The 17,120-nt window shown below is 49.9% G+C and overlaps 6 protein-coding genes across 6 annotated transcripts; 2 read left to right on the forward strand and 4 right to left on the reverse strand.

Annotated features, from left to right (window-relative positions):
* Positions 1-460: 460 nt before the first annotated feature.
* Positions 461-3,508, reverse strand: LY89DRAFT_155871 (ADAM family of metalloprotease-like protein ADM-B). The gene is made up of 3 exons (XM_018205450.1): positions 2,969-3,508; positions 1,116-2,909; positions 461-1,069 (listed from the first exon to the last, which is right to left on the reverse strand). The coding sequence occupies exons 1-3, from the start codon at positions 3,036-3,038 to the stop codon at positions 489-491; spliced, it is 2,445 nt and encodes an 814-aa protein (XP_018067647.1). The 5' UTR covers positions 3,039-3,508; the 3' UTR covers positions 461-488.
* Positions 3,509-5,110: 1,602 nt separating this feature from the next.
* On the reverse strand, positions 5,111-8,127 carry LY89DRAFT_687458 (acetyl-coenzyme A synthetase-like protein 1). The gene is made up of 7 exons (XM_018215505.1): positions 7,681-8,127; positions 7,603-7,626; positions 7,504-7,530; positions 6,285-7,447; positions 5,962-6,222; positions 5,490-5,894; positions 5,111-5,399 (listed from the first exon to the last, which is right to left on the reverse strand). Exons 1-7 carry the CDS (start codon positions 7,745-7,747, stop codon positions 5,337-5,339), a joined length of 2,010 nt encoding a protein of 669 aa, XP_018067648.1. The 5' UTR covers positions 7,748-8,127; the 3' UTR covers positions 5,111-5,336.
* A 1,865-nt stretch (positions 8,128-9,992) lies between these two features.
* Positions 9,993-10,566, forward strand: LY89DRAFT_721336 (uncharacterized protein; the record flags this gene model as incomplete). The annotated part of the gene is made up of 2 exons (XM_018218635.1): positions 9,993-10,221; positions 10,251-10,566. The coding sequence occupies exons 1-2, from the start codon at positions 10,163-10,165 to the stop codon at positions 10,564-10,566; spliced, it is 375 nt and encodes a 124-aa protein (XP_018067649.1). The 5' UTR covers positions 9,993-10,162.
* Positions 10,567-11,405: 839 nt separating this feature from the next.
* Positions 11,406-13,086, reverse strand: LY89DRAFT_721337 (phenylalanine-tRNA synthetase). Its single transcript, XM_018218636.1, has 2 exons — positions 12,931-13,086; positions 11,406-12,881 (listed from the first exon to the last, which is right to left on the reverse strand). Exons 1-2 carry the CDS (start codon positions 13,055-13,057, stop codon positions 11,557-11,559), a joined length of 1,452 nt encoding a protein of 483 aa, XP_018067650.1. The 5' UTR covers positions 13,058-13,086; the 3' UTR covers positions 11,406-11,556.
* A 161-nt stretch (positions 13,087-13,247) lies between these two features.
* Positions 13,248-14,850, forward strand: LY89DRAFT_687460 (mitochondrial carrier). The gene is made up of 3 exons (XM_018215506.1): positions 13,248-13,695; positions 13,745-13,749; positions 13,822-14,850. The coding sequence occupies exons 1-3, from the start codon at positions 13,560-13,562 to the stop codon at positions 14,605-14,607; spliced, it is 927 nt and encodes a 308-aa protein (XP_018067651.1). The 5' UTR covers positions 13,248-13,559; the 3' UTR covers positions 14,608-14,850.
* Positions 14,851-14,855: 5 nt separating this feature from the next.
* Positions 14,856-16,389, reverse strand: LY89DRAFT_155990 (RNA polymerase II subunit 3). The gene is made up of 3 exons (XM_018205452.1): positions 16,171-16,389; positions 15,550-16,115; positions 14,856-15,504 (listed from the first exon to the last, which is right to left on the reverse strand). Exons 1-3 carry the CDS (start codon positions 16,231-16,233, stop codon positions 15,105-15,107), a joined length of 1,029 nt encoding a protein of 342 aa, XP_018067652.1. The 5' UTR covers positions 16,234-16,389; the 3' UTR covers positions 14,856-15,104.
* Positions 16,390-17,120: the final 731 nt, after the last annotated feature.

Below are 17,120 nucleotides of genomic sequence, written 5' to 3' on the forward strand. Positions count from 1 at the left end.
AAAGAGAGAAAGAGAGAAAGAAAGAAAGAAAGGGGTTTCCTCCCATGGACGAGGACGTCTTGATTTATGTATAGTTCTGGTAACTCTTGACTGGAGATGGAACTCCGCATCTTACCCCTCACGAACTAGCTGCTCACTTCGAAAATGGTGTATCTCTGAAAAGGACGATAATTCACATACGAAAGAGGGAAATAAGTGTAAGTAGGAGGTAATCTGTACTCAATCCATATACAGATATTCACCATCGATCTATCTACATACATACACTCCCACACCTCACCTCACCTCACCTCCTCCCTTTCCCCTCATCCTTTCCCTTCCCCTCCTTCCTAACTTAACACCCCTCCGAGCCAGCTCAGCAATCATAAATAAACAAGCAAACAATGCACCCTATTCCCACATGCCTCTATCCAATCCAACAAGAAAATGCTAAAAACCCAACCTAACACCAACACCACCAACGCCAATGCCCCCAAAACCCACAATAATCAAGCATACCTCACACTAGGCTGCCACGCCATAGGCGGCTCTCTGGGCCCCTGCTGCCACCTCCCATTCTCCCACGCCCCGTTCCTCGGCGTCTGTCCGGGATACGGAGGCGGTGCATTCTGGCCGTACCATCCTGGCGGTGGGAGGGGTCCCGGAGGAGGCGTGATATTTTTCCTTGCTGCGAGACGTTTTCTCCTTCTATATCTCGAAACGCAGCAGCTTAGTACCGCTAACACGAACAGACCGCCAATAACGCTCGCTAGCGCTATGACGAGTGTTCTATTCTGGCTGATCCAGCTCGAGATCTCCTTGCCGACGGAGGAGCCGTCGCATTGGCCGTTGGAGCAGCGGCCGCCGCCTTGGCAGGATGTGCCGTCGAGGAAGTTCTGCTGCATGGAGTAGCAGACGTTGGCGCCGAACTCGGGGGAGGCGCAGGAAATTTGACAGCCTGAGGAGGAGCAGGCGTAGGTGTCGTTTCCTTGGGTGTAGGAACCCATCAGGGTTTTGCATTGGAGGTCACGGGATGTGCATTGGCCTGAAGCGCAGGAGAGGGAGCTGGATGAATTGCCGCAGGAAGTGCCTGATTGAGTTAGTGGTGAGAGGAGAATAGGGAGTGGAGGACTTACCATCAGGAGCAGTAGCGTCAGCAGGGCATGCTGCTGCTGTGCCGCTGCATACTTCCTGGGGATCACAAATGCCTGTACTGGCTCTGCATACTGTGCCATTTCCTGCAAATTGACAAGAAGAGGTGCAGCAATCCTCATTGCTAGGATCACAGACTGAATTGGTCGTGAACTGGCAAGTCGTGGGATCACAGCAAGGGTTGCTGCCACAGCTGGCTGTTCCACCACAATCGCATTCTTCTCCAGCTTCGACAATACCGTTGCCACATTGACTTCCAGAGATGGTCGAGACGTCCTTGTTAGCTGTCAAACATGTAGTCTTGACGCTGTTTCGACCAATAGCAGAGCAGATGTTGCCAATAGTACAAGGTGAGAATTTCATAATATTGGTTCCAGTACTCGGGTTCATGATATATGCTCCTCCAGCATCACATGTGTCGGCACTGAGTGGACAGCATTGTTGTGAAGCAACAGTCGTACCATCCGTGCAGGTTGTAGAAGTGCAGTCATGAACAGCTCCAAATGTATGGCCTGTCTCATGAGCCACAACTTGCCATTCCGTACTCGTTCTCACTACAACATTGGCTCCGCTCACAGTTTCGTTTCCTGTCGATGATGAAGCTACTTGTGAGGTTGCAACACAAGCTTGTCCCAACCATGCCAACCCAACAGCGGATCCAGTTGCACATGTACTGAGCAGGGTCCAGTAAGCGTTCGTATCTGCTCTTTGTCCTCTCCATCCAGAGAAAAGGTTCAATCGATCCTGAATCGTAACCGAGTCGCTACAGCCCACGTTCCATGGTGCAGATGCCGCTGCTGTAGAAGGGCAAGTGGCATCGCTAATAGTAAGATTCTGAAGACCCAACGTAATGTTGAAAGAGTCCTCGTATTGCACCGAAGCAGAATTAATGACGTTGATAACGTTCGCCCGAGCAGAAGAAGTCGAATTAAAGGCCGCCGTGTAGGTGCAATCAGTCGCTACTCCCACCAGAGCAACTTTCCTAGTCGAAGGACATCCAGAGGTCGAACCAATCGTCGTAGTCAAATTGACACCAGCAGAATTTCCACCCGTCTGTCCATCAATCTGTCTCCCGAAAATCGATCGCGTGTACATCGACCCCCAAGAATTATCATCTCTCTTTGCCATTCCCGTATAAACAGGATGATCAAGCTGAGTATTAAACCCCAACCCATCCGCCGAACAGCTCCTCTCATCCACCACCCCAAAGCCTCTCTCCCTCAACCTTGCCCTCCTCAACTCCCCATGCACCAACCCCTCAAAGTCAACACTCACATCCGTAGCAATATCAGAATCCCTCCACACAACCATATACTCGCCCTCCCCCTCCGGCAACACCGGATCCAAGCGATGCTTCGTCTGCATAAAATGCGTCCTCGTCTGCACATGATGATGATCCCCATCAACCCTAAACGCGCCCTCGAAAATCGGCTCCGCACCATCCCTCGCAACCATGATTCTTGCCCACCCAACATTCGTCCATTCCGCGCCCTCCCAATGCTGCAAGAACGCCTGTCCTTTGAAGACCCGGTACTCGCTCCTGTCCATCGGCTCGCTGCTCCTTATTTCTCCGTCCGGGCCCAGGTACGAAATCGTTGCGTCGTCAGCGATGACATTGTGGTTCGGTTGCAGCGATAATCTGATGCGTTGCTGCGAGTCGTGGAGGTCGAATGTGAGGTCGAATTTAGAGAGGTGGTGTATGCGATGGCTGGGGGTATTGAAATTCGCATTGGTGACGAGGGAGTAGTAGGTTAAAGGATTGCGTTCGTTGGAATGTGCTGTTCAGCAGGGTCAGTTTTATGCTTATTTATAGCGTTTACTTTAAAAATGGACGCACCTTGGGTGGGAGAAGAGAAGAGAAGAAGAACGCTGACGATTATCGTCGTGATGCTCTGCAGTATGTACATGCTCGCTCGCTGGTAGATGTTTGGTGAAGAGGGAGAAAGGAGACGGGGCTGGAGCTGAGGTTTATTGTCTGGTTGTTGCGCCCGAACTCATGCAGCTGTAACCGCTCGATCGGTCGTCGAGGAGATCATGAATAAGCCTTCACTTCAACCAGGTGTCGAAAATTTGAATCCTCGTCGTGATGGGTAATTAGATGCGTATCAATCGACCAGCGAAACGAGCGACTGTTCATAAGATATTAGGTAGAGAAAGGAGGAGGTGAAGAAGAGGATGAAGATATTTCTCTTGGATTACGGATGGGTGAAGGAAGAGAAGGGTCTCGATCACCTAAGCGACTAGCGTCCCAGCTCAAGTCTCATGAAACCGTCGATTGAACAAAGGATGGCATGAACAATGCGGCGTCTTTCTTTCTTTCGAGAAATACAATAGAATGTAATTGTGAATACCACTTCTAAATGAAAACAGAATTATATATTTCATAGACGGCGTCCTCGTATTTCAATAATCGAGACATCCACTCTTACCTCACTTCCTCCCGATTCTTGGCTCCACATCATCACTTTGAATAAGCTTACTTTGAGATATCCACTCTGGCTACACAGCCTTCATTTTCTCTTTCCATCATCCTATCTTCAATCATAGCTTCAACTCGCATCGGCAACCCGCCCGAGAGCCTCGTCCCTTCTCTCCAACGGTATCCAAGTGGCCTCCCCGTTTCAGAAATTTTAACTCTAATAAAGTACGGCACCGCACAGTTCCCCTGACCTTACTGCGGATCATACCGAGCTCGAACATTGAACCCCATCTCATTCTCCATCCGTTTAAGTTTCATCTACCGCTGCCAACATGAACCTTCTTGCGAGGTGCTTTTGCGTTGCGGTGATAAATATATCCACCTTCAATTCCAGAAAATTGACTTCAAGCTCCATATTCCGTATTCTCCTTCAATTGGCCCCCGGACGTACACTCCACACCCTCAACCCGTTCAATTGCGTATACACACACACACCCCTCGCCCCGCAAAGAAAACCAGGTTTGTGGCTCCCTTCTGTCCAACCATTCACGTCTGTCCATTCGTTTACATAGACAGCTGATCGTTTCTTTCTTTTCTTGGCTGGCTGTGAGGGAGCTCAGGGGCTGTGCTGGTCGAGCATCACGAGCTCGTTACCCGTTTCCTGTCCTTCCCCTTCCCCTCTTCGCCTATGTCCAATCGTGCACCAACCAAGATGTACGGTAAAAGAGAGGTTTTTGCTTCGGTGATAACGTATGTATCTTCGGCCGAAGACACTTTGCTGTACAGGACGTTTATCTCCTAACTAGAAAGAAAGTCCACAACCAAGACGGCACCCAAAGCCGAACCGGCTTGGCTTCAGCTGGCGATTGAAGACCAAGACATTTGGCGCAGGAGAAGATTGCGTGTCTTTCTTCAACCTCGATCTGAATTCTAAACCTCCCAATTTTTTTCCCTCTCAGCATATTTTTCCGTCTTTTATTTTAATTCATTTCATTCTGCGTCACTTGAACCCTTTCCTTTGCTTTAACTCGCTCTTCAGACAAATTCCACATCTACAAATCCTACCCCCGTCAACTCACCACCTACCTACCTTGCCTCTACAAAGAAACCCGCAGCTCTCCAGAGCCGAATTCGTGGGATATTTCGGTGTTTAGTCGACAACAATTATATACCTAGTAGCTTGCGAATGATACATATGGGTAACGTACAATATGCTAAGTCCAATATCCTCGCAATAGCTTGCTCCCTTCCTCATGTTCCTTCTTGCTAAACCTCATCCTTTGCCTGTATCTTATCAAAATACCAGTGGGAAGATACAATAATATTAATATGTTTGGTTCGAAACCGCTGTCTTTTTTTTTCCTAATAATAAAAGTATACACTAGAGAATATATAACCTTTCGTTTTAAACCAACAAGAAACTTTCCTCGCATTTTAATTTTATCTTATCTTGCATTTTCCCCAAGTACGCACTTTTTCTCGAATTTTTCATATCCACTATACAAATAAATAATACAGGGAAAACATCTTATCGTTGGAAGAGTACGTATTTATTTCTATTTCATGTTCTCGCCTCACTTCTCCCTCACTCACTCATCTCAAAATCTTCAGTATTCAAAAGAATTTGCCATTTCATTCCATTCCAGACTAACGAGCTAGCTAAGCAGCAAAAGCTACGAGTACATGACATCGCACTCACTCACTCACTCAAGAAACAACGAAAGTACATCATCAAACTCCTCTCAGCACCTTATCTTCTTTTCTCTCATTTCTTTTTATAATTTGTTTACTTCTTCCTCGACTCGTGCACCGTCTCGATGATTTTATCTACGACTGAGGGGTCGGAGAGCTATTTCTGGTATCAGTATTTGTGTTTCTCAAGTGACAGAATAAATAGGGGAAAGGGATAGGGAAAAGAAAAAAGAAAGAAAAGACATACCGTAGAAGTATCCCCCAACTGATCCTCCTCCCCGGCTAAAATCTTCCTCAAAATCCGCCTCATAATCTTCCCACTCCTCGTCTTCGGCAGATCCGGCACCACGAAGATGGCCTTCGGCGCCGCAAACGGCCCAATGCTCTTCCGCACCTGCAGAATGAGGTCTTTGCGCAGCTGGTCGTTGATCTCGTTTCCGTCCTTGATGGCCACGAATGCGTTGACCGCTTGCCCCGTGAGTTCGTCATTGATGCCGACGACCGCTGCTTCGGCGACGGCGTGGTGCTCGATGAGGGCTGCTTCGATTTCAGCGGTTGAGAGGCGGTGGCCCGAGACGTTGACCACGTCGTCGACGCGGCCGCGGATCCAGTAGTAGCCTTCGTGGTCGCGGCCTGCGCCGTCGCCGGTGAACTGGGTTTGCTGTTAGTGATTCTGGATGATGATAGAAGGAGGGAAACGGGGGAGGAAGAGGACGAACGTAGTAGCCTTTGTACACATTCAGGTACGTATCCATGTATCTCTTATGAGCGCCCCAGACCGTACGAGCCATGCTAGGCCATGGTTGCTTGAACGCCAGCACGCCCTCGACGTCGTTGCCGTGGATCTCCTCGCCGGACACGGGATCGATGATCGCGGGCTCGATGCCGAAGAAGGGGAGGGAGGCGGATCCTGGTTTGGTGGGCGTCACGCCTGCAAGCGGTGTAATGACATTCGAGCCTGTTTCCGTTTGCCAGTATGTCTATTTTCTCGTTAGCTTCTCTGTATTGTGAGATTTTTATATAGGAGAGAGAGGAAACGTACGTCCACAACGTGAGCTTCCTCCTTGCCAACGATTTCAAAATACCATTTCCAGACCTCCGCAGCGATCGGTTCACCGACCGAGCCCAGGACTCGCAGGTGCTTCATCTGGGCCTTGACGTGCTGGTCACCGGCTCGCTTGAGGAGTCTCAGTGCTGTTGGCGCAACATAGAACTGTGTAACCTCATGCTTGGCAATCACATCCCAATATCTCGAGAAATTCGGATAGGCGGGCGTGCCCTCGAAGACCACGGTCGCGACACCAAGCAGCAGAGGCGCATAGACGACGTATGTGTGCCCGGTAATCCATCCCACGTCGCCGCCGCAGAAGAACTTATCCGAATCGTGGATATCGAACACGTACTTGCCCGTCGCCGCCGCACCGAGCAGGTAGCCACCCGTTGTGTGCAAGACACCCTTCGGCTTGCCCGTCGAGCCAGACGTGTAGAGCAGAAACAGCGGGTCTTCCGAGTTCATGGGCTCGGGAGCAATGTACGCGGGCCACTTGTCGACCTCCTCGTGCCACCACCAATCGCGGCCCTTGGTCCAGGGGACGTTGGCGCCTGTGCGCTTGTAGACCAGGCAGTGGGTCACGTCTGGACATTGCTTGAGAGCATCATCTACGATCTTCTTGGTGCCGATTAATTTTCCACCACGCTTGCCCTCGTCGGTAGTAATGACAACCTTGGACTGAGCGTCAATGACACGATCACGCAGAGAATCGGAGGAGAAGCCAGCAAAGACGACTGAGTGCACAGCGCCAATACGGGAACATGCCAGGAACGCAATTAAAGCCTCGGGAATCATGGGCAGGTAGATAGCGACGGTGTCGCCCTTCTGCACACCCATCTGCTTGAGGACGTGGGCCGTTTTGCAGACCTCTCGCAGCAGCTCGCCGTATGTGAGGGTTCGGCCATCGCCCTCGTCGTCGGCCTCGTAGATGATGGCCGGCTTGTCTGGGTTCTTGATCGCGTGACGGTCAACGCAGTTATAGGAGGCATTGAGCTGACCCTCGAGGAACCACGCGTTGTCGCCGTTGGCGAAGGTGCCCGTGTGTACGGTTTGGAAATCTCGCTGCCATGTGAGGAGTTCGCGGGCCATCTTGCCCCAGAACTTGTCGGGCTCGGTGATCGACTCCTTGTACAGCTTCTGGTACTCATCGAGACCTGGATCTTGATCAGTGACTGTCGCATAGCGTTTCTTGACTGGAAGGGAAGCTTACCGCTGAGATGGGGTTTGCTGGGATGCTCTAGAATAAATGTCAATTTCAATTTTCACTGATCTTTCCTCAGTGAGGCGTGAAAATGAGGGGCAGGCTTACTGGCGAACATCTTCTTGGGGGGATCTAACAGCTGTCAGTAAACCACAATCATAATAATTTCAATCTGCGTGTTCTTACGGAAAGTGTCGACCTCATGGGCCTCCGCGACCACCGGGTTGGCGGGCTTCACGGCGCCTTCAGACATGATTGCGATTGTTGTCGAGCTTCAAACTTGGGGATGTTGTTGTGAATTATGTATGGGTGCGTGTGTGAAATGCAACACCAACCAACACCAACTGCGGGGTATTTTGTACAGGACAGGAGCTGTCGCGCACCGATCACGCAAAGCGGAAGAAGTGGTCGCTAATAAGTACTACGCAAGCAGCAGCAGACAGACAATCACGCAGAGTTTGTAAGTATCCCGAATCGCAAGGACGAGGCTGAAGCTGGAGTCGGAGTCGGACTGGAGAGTGAATATTCAACAGAGAGAGAGAATTGGAGAAAGAGAAAGATGGGATGGGATGGGATGGGATGGGATGGGGGCAGTTTTCAGAGGAGTTCCTGCACAAGCTCTCTTCTGTCTGCATCAGTCTGTCTCTCGGGGCAAGGGACCTTAATTCTGGCATGGGTGATGGGAGAAGGACCCCGGCTATTCGCGATTCTCCCACTGGGCCAATACTAGTACAGTACAGTACAGTACTAATAATGCGCGCGCCCCATCAGCAGCAACATCATCCTTCAACCCGAGCGAGACGGACGCCCGCCCGCTGCATCGGGTCTAGAGGCACTGTGGGGAGAGCGAGCGAGCGAGCGAGCGAAACGGTTACGGCAGGTGGTGCAAGTGGGGATCATGGGGGAGGAAGGAAAGGAGAGTCATTGATGACCTACTGTAGTTCGTAGGTAAAGTCGTAAGTCGCACAGTGATCGACTATCAGACCAGTGCACATGGTGAGTGGTGTCTCGAAGCCAACAGATGACCGAGGATATTTGTCAACGTATTGTGTTACTGTGGGAGGAAATACAGAGAAAGAGGCTGCACCAATACTCTTATTGATTGATCCAATCTGTCCCTTTTCCCCAGAATATTGCCTGCGTCTCATCCAGATACCACCTACTGTATGTATATGTATATGCAGTTGCGCTGCTGTACTTAAGTACCTACGGTCGGCACCACTCCCCCTGGCCATGCGATGATGCCTGCCTCCTGCCCTGCCCTGCGCTGCCCATGCGAGAACGGCCGGACCATCCCCCGAAAACAGCAAGCAGAAACAGCTGTGAAGCCCACCTGAGTCGGCCCACAATTTTGATGGAACTCAAGTGCAGCCGGAAGAGGAGAAATCCATTCTGTTTGATAAGAGAGATAGATAGGCAAATAATAACATATCATTTAGTTCAGTCAGTCAGTCAATCATTATTTTGTGTCTGTTCTCTTCCTCTCTCTCTCTCTCTCTCTCTCTCTCTCTACGCACCGTCATCAATCAGCCTTGTCTCAACCCCCGCTAACGCTACCTACCACCAATCTATTCGTCAATGTCCGCAAACCAGAGGAGTCGAGTCGAGTCCAGCCCAGGCCATTCCTCGAACCGCCCTTCCGCCGTCCATCACGCATACATCACCCCTCCATTTCATCCCCAAGCTCTCGAGGCTCGGGCTTCGGCAGGATGTACGGGATGCTACTGTATTCCTTCCTTTCCTTTCCTTTCCTTTTCTTCCTACCCGAAATCTACCTTGGCACTGCATCATATCCTATCCTATGAGCGAAACCTTATTAACCTTACCACCTTTGCAATTAAATTCTCGTTCCGCATCTAGATAATATCTCATCGGCTCATTTCGGCAGTAAGCACGTACATAGGCCCTGCAGGCAGTGCGTGCGCTTTCCTTGTAGCCGGAGAAAGGCTGGACTGGAACCGGCTGGAACCGATACTCTGGTACGAGTGCTTATTCGTTGATTCGTGTAGGATTGGAAGTAGAGTGCTTATGTGATACGACTGCGTGACATCCCAGGTTAGGAGCAATTGTTGCATAATGCGTCTGGAAAGGTACAGTACAGATATCGAATCTGCACGAGATAGGAGGTTAGGTTTGGTGTTCTTGATTTGGAGTTCGCCCGATGCACAGGGTGGACGGTGGGTGGATTGGATTTGTTTAATTTGATATGTGTTGGAAAGTTCTCGCGCATCACTGCATCTCCATCTCGAGTTTCTTGCATTGTGGAATGGAAGAATAACAGGAAATAGTATATATTTTCTTGATGTCTCCATTGCTAGTTCTTTAGCATCTTAGTCAGTGCCATACAGAGTTGTGAGATAGTTCTCGCTATATACAAATCGATACACGACGAGAATCAGCTCACGGTCTGTGACAGGCGAATATCTATCTATCTCTACTTCATTACTTGTCTTGTCAAAGATTCGAATTCATTTACCATGTCCTATTTTCTCAATAAACAGCTCCCCATTTTTTTTTTTCCACAGCAGTACTTTCAACGAGCGCTCGAAAAGTGTTGAGTCTCAACCCCGCATACGTCATTCCTTCAATCTCCTCCCTCTCCTCTATTCCCGACTACTCACTCCACGACTTGCTTTCTTCCTTTTCCTCATCTACAACACACCACAAAATGTCAGAAGCAACAAACACCAAACTCATGGACACGGAGCCCGGAGGCGAACAAACGCAGTACGAGGGCGCCAAGATGGTTACCTCAGGCACGTCCTCCTCCTTGTCTGCTCTCCTCTCCTCTCCTCCCTTCCTAACATCTATTCTATAGACTCTTCTTCTTCGGGCCAAAACAAGAAGCAAGATGAAGCAGATAAGTCAGAAAGAGGCGAAAAAACAGCCGAAAACATAAGATACGGCGAAGCGATCTCAGAGCACGGGTTTGGCGGCGAGACGGTGGGGAATGGGGGGAAAGCAGACGCTGCGGATGGGTTTGGGGAGATTGAGGATCAGAGTATAGAGGGGCAGCAGAGGAGGAGGGAACAGCAGGGGTATGAGGGTGCGGGGAGTGGTGTTGGTGGCTAGGGACGAGGGTGTGAGGAGGTAGGAAGAGTAAAGGAATGAATACACTTTCTAAAGCTCTGAAGAGTGGAAAATGGAAAGATGGGGAAGCGGTGCCCTACTGGGAAGAATGATTACCTACCTACCTATGGTTTATCGTCAAGTCTGGCTTCTGTTTATACACAAAAGTCTCAAAAGCAGATTGATATCACAATCACCCCTCCCTACTACCTATCCTCTTCATAACCCCCTACTCTTTACACCAAACACCCCAAACCTAGAACTCCATCCATACTCATATATTCCCCTCTCCCTCAGTCATCCTACTCTACATTCCTAATACATAGCCACCAAAAAAAAAAAAAAAAAAGCCAACCCCGAACTTAATTGATAAATTTTTCCATCTCTTTTGACTTTGCAGCAGCTAATCAATCAAATCATCAAACCAAAAAAAAGCCTTTATATATTTTTTAACACAACTCTCTCCTCTCCTTTACTTGAAATAGTGATTAATTTATAAACTTTGATATGTTTTATACTCCAAAGTTCTATCTCGAACTTATACCTCAACTTTTTTTTATTTATTTATCCATTACCTAATTATCACACCAAAACGACATTCTTTAATATGATGTTGAAAACAAAAATGGTAAGCAAAGTAGAACTTGATACTCATGTACGGTGGAAAGGGAAAGGTTGAGAGAGTAGATAGATAGGTAGATGGGGAAGGGAGGGAGGCCTTGGAGAGGGTGAGAAGGGGAGGTGTGCAACAAAGAGTTGGTTGTAGCTTGAAAGCTAAAGCTAGGGGAAGTGGTAAGTTTCGAAATCTGGAATTATGGGGATGTGATATGCAGGAGGACTTGCTCATAGAAATCTTCGGCGAGAAGAGTATATAAATTGGGTATTGAGCATAATATACAACCAGCTTTTGGTATCTTTACATTCCGTCTTTTCATACATCTATATCCACATCTCACCTCAAATCTTGATATCCCTTTTCATCTCATACATCTATCACCTCAACTCAACCCCCAACTTCTCAACCAACTTCCCCCTAACCCTCTCATGCACCTCATTCGCCTCTTCATTCGTCAACGTCCTCTCCAAACTCCTATAATTGATCCGATAACACATACTCCTCCTCCCCGTCTTCGGATGCGTAAAGCTATCCGTCATCCTCACATCCTCCGCCACATCTCCGGCCACATCTCGTACTATCTCCATGATATCATTTTCGTGGAACTCCATTTCTTTCCCTCCACCTCCCGCTGCGCTCGAGCTGGATTTCAGCCAGAAGGCTACGTCTTTGTAGCAAGCTGGGTATTTGGAAACGGGCACGAATTTGCGCAGATTATTGAAGTTATCGGAAACTCCTTTAAACTGATCCAAAAACCGAGGATCTTTAGACCAAAAAAGTCGAATGTCTGGAATCTCGAAGAGCAGCATGGCGATTCTTTCCAGCCCGATCCCGAACGCCCACCCAAGTTGATCCGGCACGCCAGCATTCGTAAACAAACTCTGCTTCACAACCCCACACCCCAAAACCTCCAACCAATCTCCCTGCCAAAACACCTCCAATTCCCAACTCGGACTCGTGAACGGAAAATACGCCTCAATCCACCTCACCCTCAACGGCTCATCCCTAAACCCCGGATCCGCAGCCAAAGCAGCCCGCTTAGCCCTCGTAAAGATCTCCACCACCACGCCCTCCAAACTCCTCTTCAGATGCGCAGCAATAGCCTCCGCCTCCTCCCGCCTATGTTCCTTCTGCAGCGGATTCCGCTCCGCATGCGTCGGCGGATTCGGATCCTCGACTTTCATATCATGTTTCGGCAATCTCTCGATATCGGCCCAGACGGCGGCGGCAATGTCGCCGTTGGGTACCGTCCTGCGGTCCCACATCCGCGCGCCTTCCATCTGATGGAAGATCGGATAGTGACTCCTGTCGATGGCGTCGCGGCGGTAGACGTCTGCGGAGATGAGGAAGCCTTCGCTTGCGTTTAAGCGGAAGGTGTCGGCTTGGTGGGCGGAGGTGTGGGTGCGGAGGACGGTGGAGGAGTTGATGTAGTATGTGTCTGTTTTTGAGCGGCCGGGGTGATCGAGCGGGAAGCCGAGGGAGTCGAAGTTTTGATGTGTCGTGACGATGGGGAAGAATTTGTTGTGGTATTTGTAGGTTGGAGAGGGGAACCGGGATTCGATTATTGAGCGGGTGATGGAGATTGGGTGGTCTTTGGTTGTGTGCAGACGGCGGGAGATGTAGAATGTGATGTTTGGAGGGAGATTGTGCCAGGAGTCTTTGGGGTAGGATTTCCCTTCTATTGTAAATGTGTCGGTAGAAGCTGTGAGGATTGTCAGTGATGGTACGATTTCGAGACTCGGGCAACAGACTCGTAGAATTGTACCGGCAGGGAGAACAAGGTCCCCACCGTCTCGAAGTCGCATTGCTCAAGCCAATGAACAGAGCCAATGCTTCACTCCCCGTCGAGAATCTTTTCGACCTGGTTAGAGAACTCATGGTGAAGGTGTAGAGCTACTTCCCCTTTCTGGAAAGTCTGGTGTAGCTCAAACCCCAAGCTTCAGATGACAAGCGGGCAAAAATAGGCGTTATACTTTTTCCGATCCCCGAGGCTCCGGAACCGCGCGCTCAATGACGAAAGTTTCCCTCGCCCAGATTTGGTCTGGAAACCAGATATTCAGGACTGGTAAACTCAATTGCAATCTCGAAAACCTTGGGACAGACAATCAAACCTCACCATCAGAGTTCCTCATACCTATAGATCTCTTATTGTGTAGATTATGCCCATAAAATTAATTCCCCGCCCTTAAATCCGAGTCAAAGTCAAAGCGGGTACTTCCATCCCGTCAACTCCTGTCGTTTCGCAAGCTCTAATTTATTTCGCGTTTTCTACATCCAGCAACCGCATTCACCACAACCTCGCCCCCTCCTATATACCTACCTCTTCTCTCCCTTCTCGCTCCTGACGGAATGCGAACACACTCGCAAACCGAAATTCAACATGCCAGGTAGCGATCCCTCGAAACGCGGGCTGCCGCGCAAAAAGGAGTGGACGCCCAAGAATATCCGGTATCCGTTCTGGTTTGGAGGAAGCGCGAGTTGTTTCGCTGCATGCGTTACTCATCCTCTAGATCTTGGTATTTGCTCTCTGTTCCTACACCCTATATCTCTACTGACAAACTCTAGTCAAGGTATAATGCCTCCCCTCTCTATCACTATTGATCCCAAAGTGGGAGCACAACACTGAACGCGAAAAATTCTAGGTCCGCCTCCAAACCCGGCATGGAAACGCACCCTCAACCATGGTCGGGACCTTCATCCACGTCTTCCAAACGGCCGGGATCCGCGGTCTCTACTCAGGCCTGTCCGCCTCCCTCCTCCGCCAGATAACCTACTCCACGACCCGCTTCGGGATCTACGAGGAGTTGAAATCCGCCCAGAAATCTCCCGCCTCGTTCCCGACCCTCATCGCCATGGCCTCCACCTCTGGCTTTATCGGCGGCGTGGCCGGGAACCCAGCCGACGTGCTGAACGTGCGGATGCAGCACGACGCCGCGCTGCCGGTGGAGCAGAGGCGGAATTATAAGAATGCTGTTGAGGGACTGATCCGCATGACGAAGGAAGAGGGCTGGAAAGCTCTCTTTCGAGGAGTCTGGCCGAATAGTATGCGAGCCGTGTTGATGACGGCCTCGCAACTAGCTTCGTATGATGGGTTCAAGTCCCTACTTATACAGTACACGCCCTTATCCGATAACCTCACCACACACTTCTCGGCCTCGTTCCTAGCTGGCTTTGTAGCGACGACGGTCTGCTCGCCGGTCGACGTGATCAAGACGCGGGTCATGAGTTCGCACGAGAGTAAAGGGCTCGCGACGTTGATGCGAGATGTATATCGCGTTGAGGGCGTGGGATGGATGTTCAGGGGCTGGGTACCGAGTTTTATTCGGTTGGGCCCGCATACTATTGCTACGTTTCTGTTTTTGGAACAGCATAAGAAGATTTATAGGAGTTTAAAGGGGATTGATGAACCGGTTCCTGCTACACCGTAGACTGGGGGATGTACAGATAAAAGGACAGACGACACCCTCCCTACTCTTACGGCCTGCTTGCTCCTACCTACCTAATGATACACAGGATAGAAGAGGAGATGGAAGAAACATAGATCTCACACCAAGCCGAATAAGTAGCTCCTAATTCCAGGCTGTTTTTGGAACAAACGACTTTTGGGTTGACGGGTAATTAGATCATAGACGCATACAAAGACGGAGTTTTGGAGAATGTGTAATATAGGGTATCATGATTCATTCTGAAGATCTGCTCTAGACTGGCTGATTCTTTCCTTTCCCTTTTGCTCTCAATCAATCGATTCGCGGGAGTACTTTTTGCCTCCAATCCAACGCCGTGATATGCTGTGGTGTGGTGGTACATGTTCAGTATCTGCATTAAAAGCCAGATGTGAGGGGTAGGACAATATGTCCAAATGGTTGCTCAGAGTCGTAGTCGAAGCAATACGATCGTAAGCAATTTATGGGCAGCACAGTGAAATCTAAGCCCATCCGTTCGCCCCGTTCTGGCCATAAGGTGTAGCACCGTAAGGCGTAGCAGCACCTTGACCCCACTGTCCTCCACCGCCACCACCATTTCCATACGGCGTGGTATAACCGGGCTCTTGCCAAGCAGTATTACCATCCATATCGATATCTGGACTTCGAGGTGCATTATCGTAGCCATTCGCTCCATTGGCACCACTGCTTCCTTCTGTAAGATCCGAAATGACCATTGCAAGCTTTTGCTGGAGCACCTTGATTCCTTGCTGGATAATGGCGTCCGGTTCATGGTTGCCCACACTCTCGACCTCGAAGTAGAACCTATCTGGGACGGCATCGTAATTAAATGGCTCGCCTTCTTGAGGAGGATCCTCCCAATCGGCATACTTGCTCTTTGGCCTGGAAATATCAGCATAGCTCATTATAGGGTGACATCAAACCTACCATTCAGCAAGAGCATCCGACTCGTACCACATATCCATATGCCGCAGCTTGTTATGAGGGTCGTACTCGAACCCAACTGCAGATGTCGGTGCCCACTTTGCGTGTTCCTTAGCAATGCCCTTCTTGGCAATGCACTTCAACCGCAGTTCCTGGCCCTTTCGCAGCTTGGCAATAACAGTCCCAAGTCCATCTGTGTCGGTGATGACAGGATTTCCAACCCATTGATTCGCCCGCTGAGAATCCACCACCAGATCGCGCGCATACACCTTCATGATCTCGTCACCGGTACATCGTGCGTGAAGTGTAAGTGTGACACTGCATCTCTCGCAGTACTGCTCGCATTCACAATCCCTCGAATATTCCACCTCTTCCACATTCTTCGACACCAAAGGCACAAGACCCAATCGATGCGCAATAAACTCATCTGCGAGCACAGATGTATTTGCCTCAACCTCTACCAGATCGATAGCCATCGTGGGAACCTCAGCCATGATGACTCGGCGAATCGAGTTTGCGAATGCGAGATCCACGTTCGAGAGCTCGAAGTCGACATGATTTGCTCCAGCCTGTTCAGTGCATGAGTATCAAGGTATCGCATACTTTCCACCAGCAGTAGCATACCTCTGTAATCTTGACGGAGGGCCCCATCGCCTCCGTATCCATCATCATCGGTTCGAAATCCATCTTGACGTGCCCTGCGCGCGCAGATTCGAAGGAGCTGTGAGGGAGGAGGAATTACGTGACGGCTTCCTCGAAAGGTTCACGCCAACGTGGGCAGTCTGCGAGGCTGACGTGTCGAGATTAGACTCAGCCTTTGGAGTTTGAAGATTTTGCGGCGCGGTTGAAGGTTTGAGGAAGGCGTACGAAGTTGTCGAGAGGCTGAGAAATGCAGGCACGTCGAAGTGGACCCCTGTCGCACCCTAGCATGGGGTCACGTGAATACATTTTTTGCCTTTGCCTCTCTTCTTGCCCGAGTCTGAGCTTTGTGTAGAGGATCATGGTGAATCAAGAGACCAGATCATGGTTCATTCCATTGTACAACTATCAGTGGGGCAATAAGATTGTATTGTGGCAGAGCACAGGAGCGACGTTCCCCCTTTCTCGACATCCGAGGGCTAGAACGCTAGGTATACGACTATTACGACTCAAGCTAACCAGCATCTCGAGTTGACAGCTCACTCCTCATGCAAAGAAGATCCTAGATTTCTGGAGTTGTAAACACGTCTCAACAAAGCAGCCATTCTATCCGAGCTGAGTCAAAATTCAAATCAAATGCCGAGGATTGCTAGCAGGTTCCAAATACTGAGACTGCTTCAGCCTCGCTCAACAGTATCCGGATGACCCGCAAGATACTTTCCATGCCCAATGTTTATCCGTAGAAACAAAGTACTCCGCATTTCTCCAGGAGCCAAGCCTCGCCCAAGGCAAAAGACCAATACCCAAGCATGACGGTGCAGATCCATCCTCATCTCCTTTTGCGGGCAGTGTTACGAGACACGCACGTGAGCTCCCTGGAGACGCTCCAGAAGGAAGTCGGTCGCACATTCAAATGCCGCTCTCTGCCGGGGGCT

Source organism: Mollisia scopiformis, assembly GCF_001500285.1.
Source record: "Mollisia scopiformis unplaced genomic scaffold LY89scaffold_19, whole genome shotgun sequence".
NCBI classification, from domain to species: Eukaryota; Fungi; Ascomycota; class Leotiomycetes; order Helotiales; family Mollisiaceae; genus Mollisia; species Mollisia scopiformis.

What these genes read in the sequence shown, in the direction of transcription:
- LY89DRAFT_687458 (XM_018215505.1), bottom strand. Translation starts at nt 7,747, where the DNA reads ATGTCTGAAGGCGCCGTGAAGCCCGCCAACCCGGTGGTCGCGGAGGCC. An exon ending in CCATGAGGTCGACACTTTCC is followed by an intron (nt 7,627 to 7,680) that starts GTAAGAACACGC and finishes GACAGCTGTTAG; the next exon opens with ATCCCCCCAAGAAGATGTTC. An exon ending in ATGTGTACAAAGGCTACTAC is followed by an intron (nt 5,895 to 5,961) that starts GTTCGTCCTCTT and finishes CAGCAAACCCAG; the next exon opens with TTCACCGGCGACGGCGCAGG.
- LY89DRAFT_687460 (XM_018215506.1), top strand. Translation starts at nt 13,560, where the DNA reads ATGCCAGGTAGCGATCCCTCGAAACGCGGGCTGCCGCGCAAAAAGGAG.
- LY89DRAFT_155871 (XM_018205450.1), bottom strand. Translation starts at nt 3,038, where the DNA reads ATGTACATACTGCAGAGCATCACGACGATAATCGTCAGCGTTCTTCTT. An exon ending in CTTCTCTTCTCCCACCCAAG is followed by an intron (nt 2,910 to 2,968) that starts GTGCGTCCATTT and finishes CCTGCTGAACAG; the next exon opens with CACATTCCAACGAACGCAAT. An exon ending in TGACGCTACTGCTCCTGATG is followed by an intron (nt 1,070 to 1,115) that starts GTAAGTCCTCCA and finishes TAACTCAATCAG; the next exon opens with GCACTTCCTGCGGCAATTCA.
- LY89DRAFT_721337 (XM_018218636.1), bottom strand. Translation starts at nt 13,057, where the DNA reads ATGAGTTCTCTAACCAGGTCGAAAAGATTCTCGACGGGGAGTGAAGCA. An exon ending in CTGCCGGTACAATTCTACGA is followed by an intron (nt 12,882 to 12,930) that starts GTCTGTTGCCCG and finishes CAATCCTCACAG; the next exon opens with CTTCTACCGACACATTTACA.
- LY89DRAFT_155990 (XM_018205452.1), bottom strand. Translation starts at nt 16,233, where the DNA reads ATGGATTTCGAACCGATGATGATGGATACGGAGGCGATGGGGCCCTCC. An exon ending in CCTCCGTCAAGATTACAGAG is followed by an intron (nt 16,116 to 16,170) that starts GTATGCTACTGC and finishes TGCACTGAACAG; the next exon opens with GCTGGAGCAAATCATGTCGA. An exon ending in TCGGATGCTCTTGCTGAATG is followed by an intron (nt 15,505 to 15,549) that starts GTAGGTTTGATG and finishes TGATATTTCCAG; the next exon opens with GCCAAAGAGCAAGTATGCCG.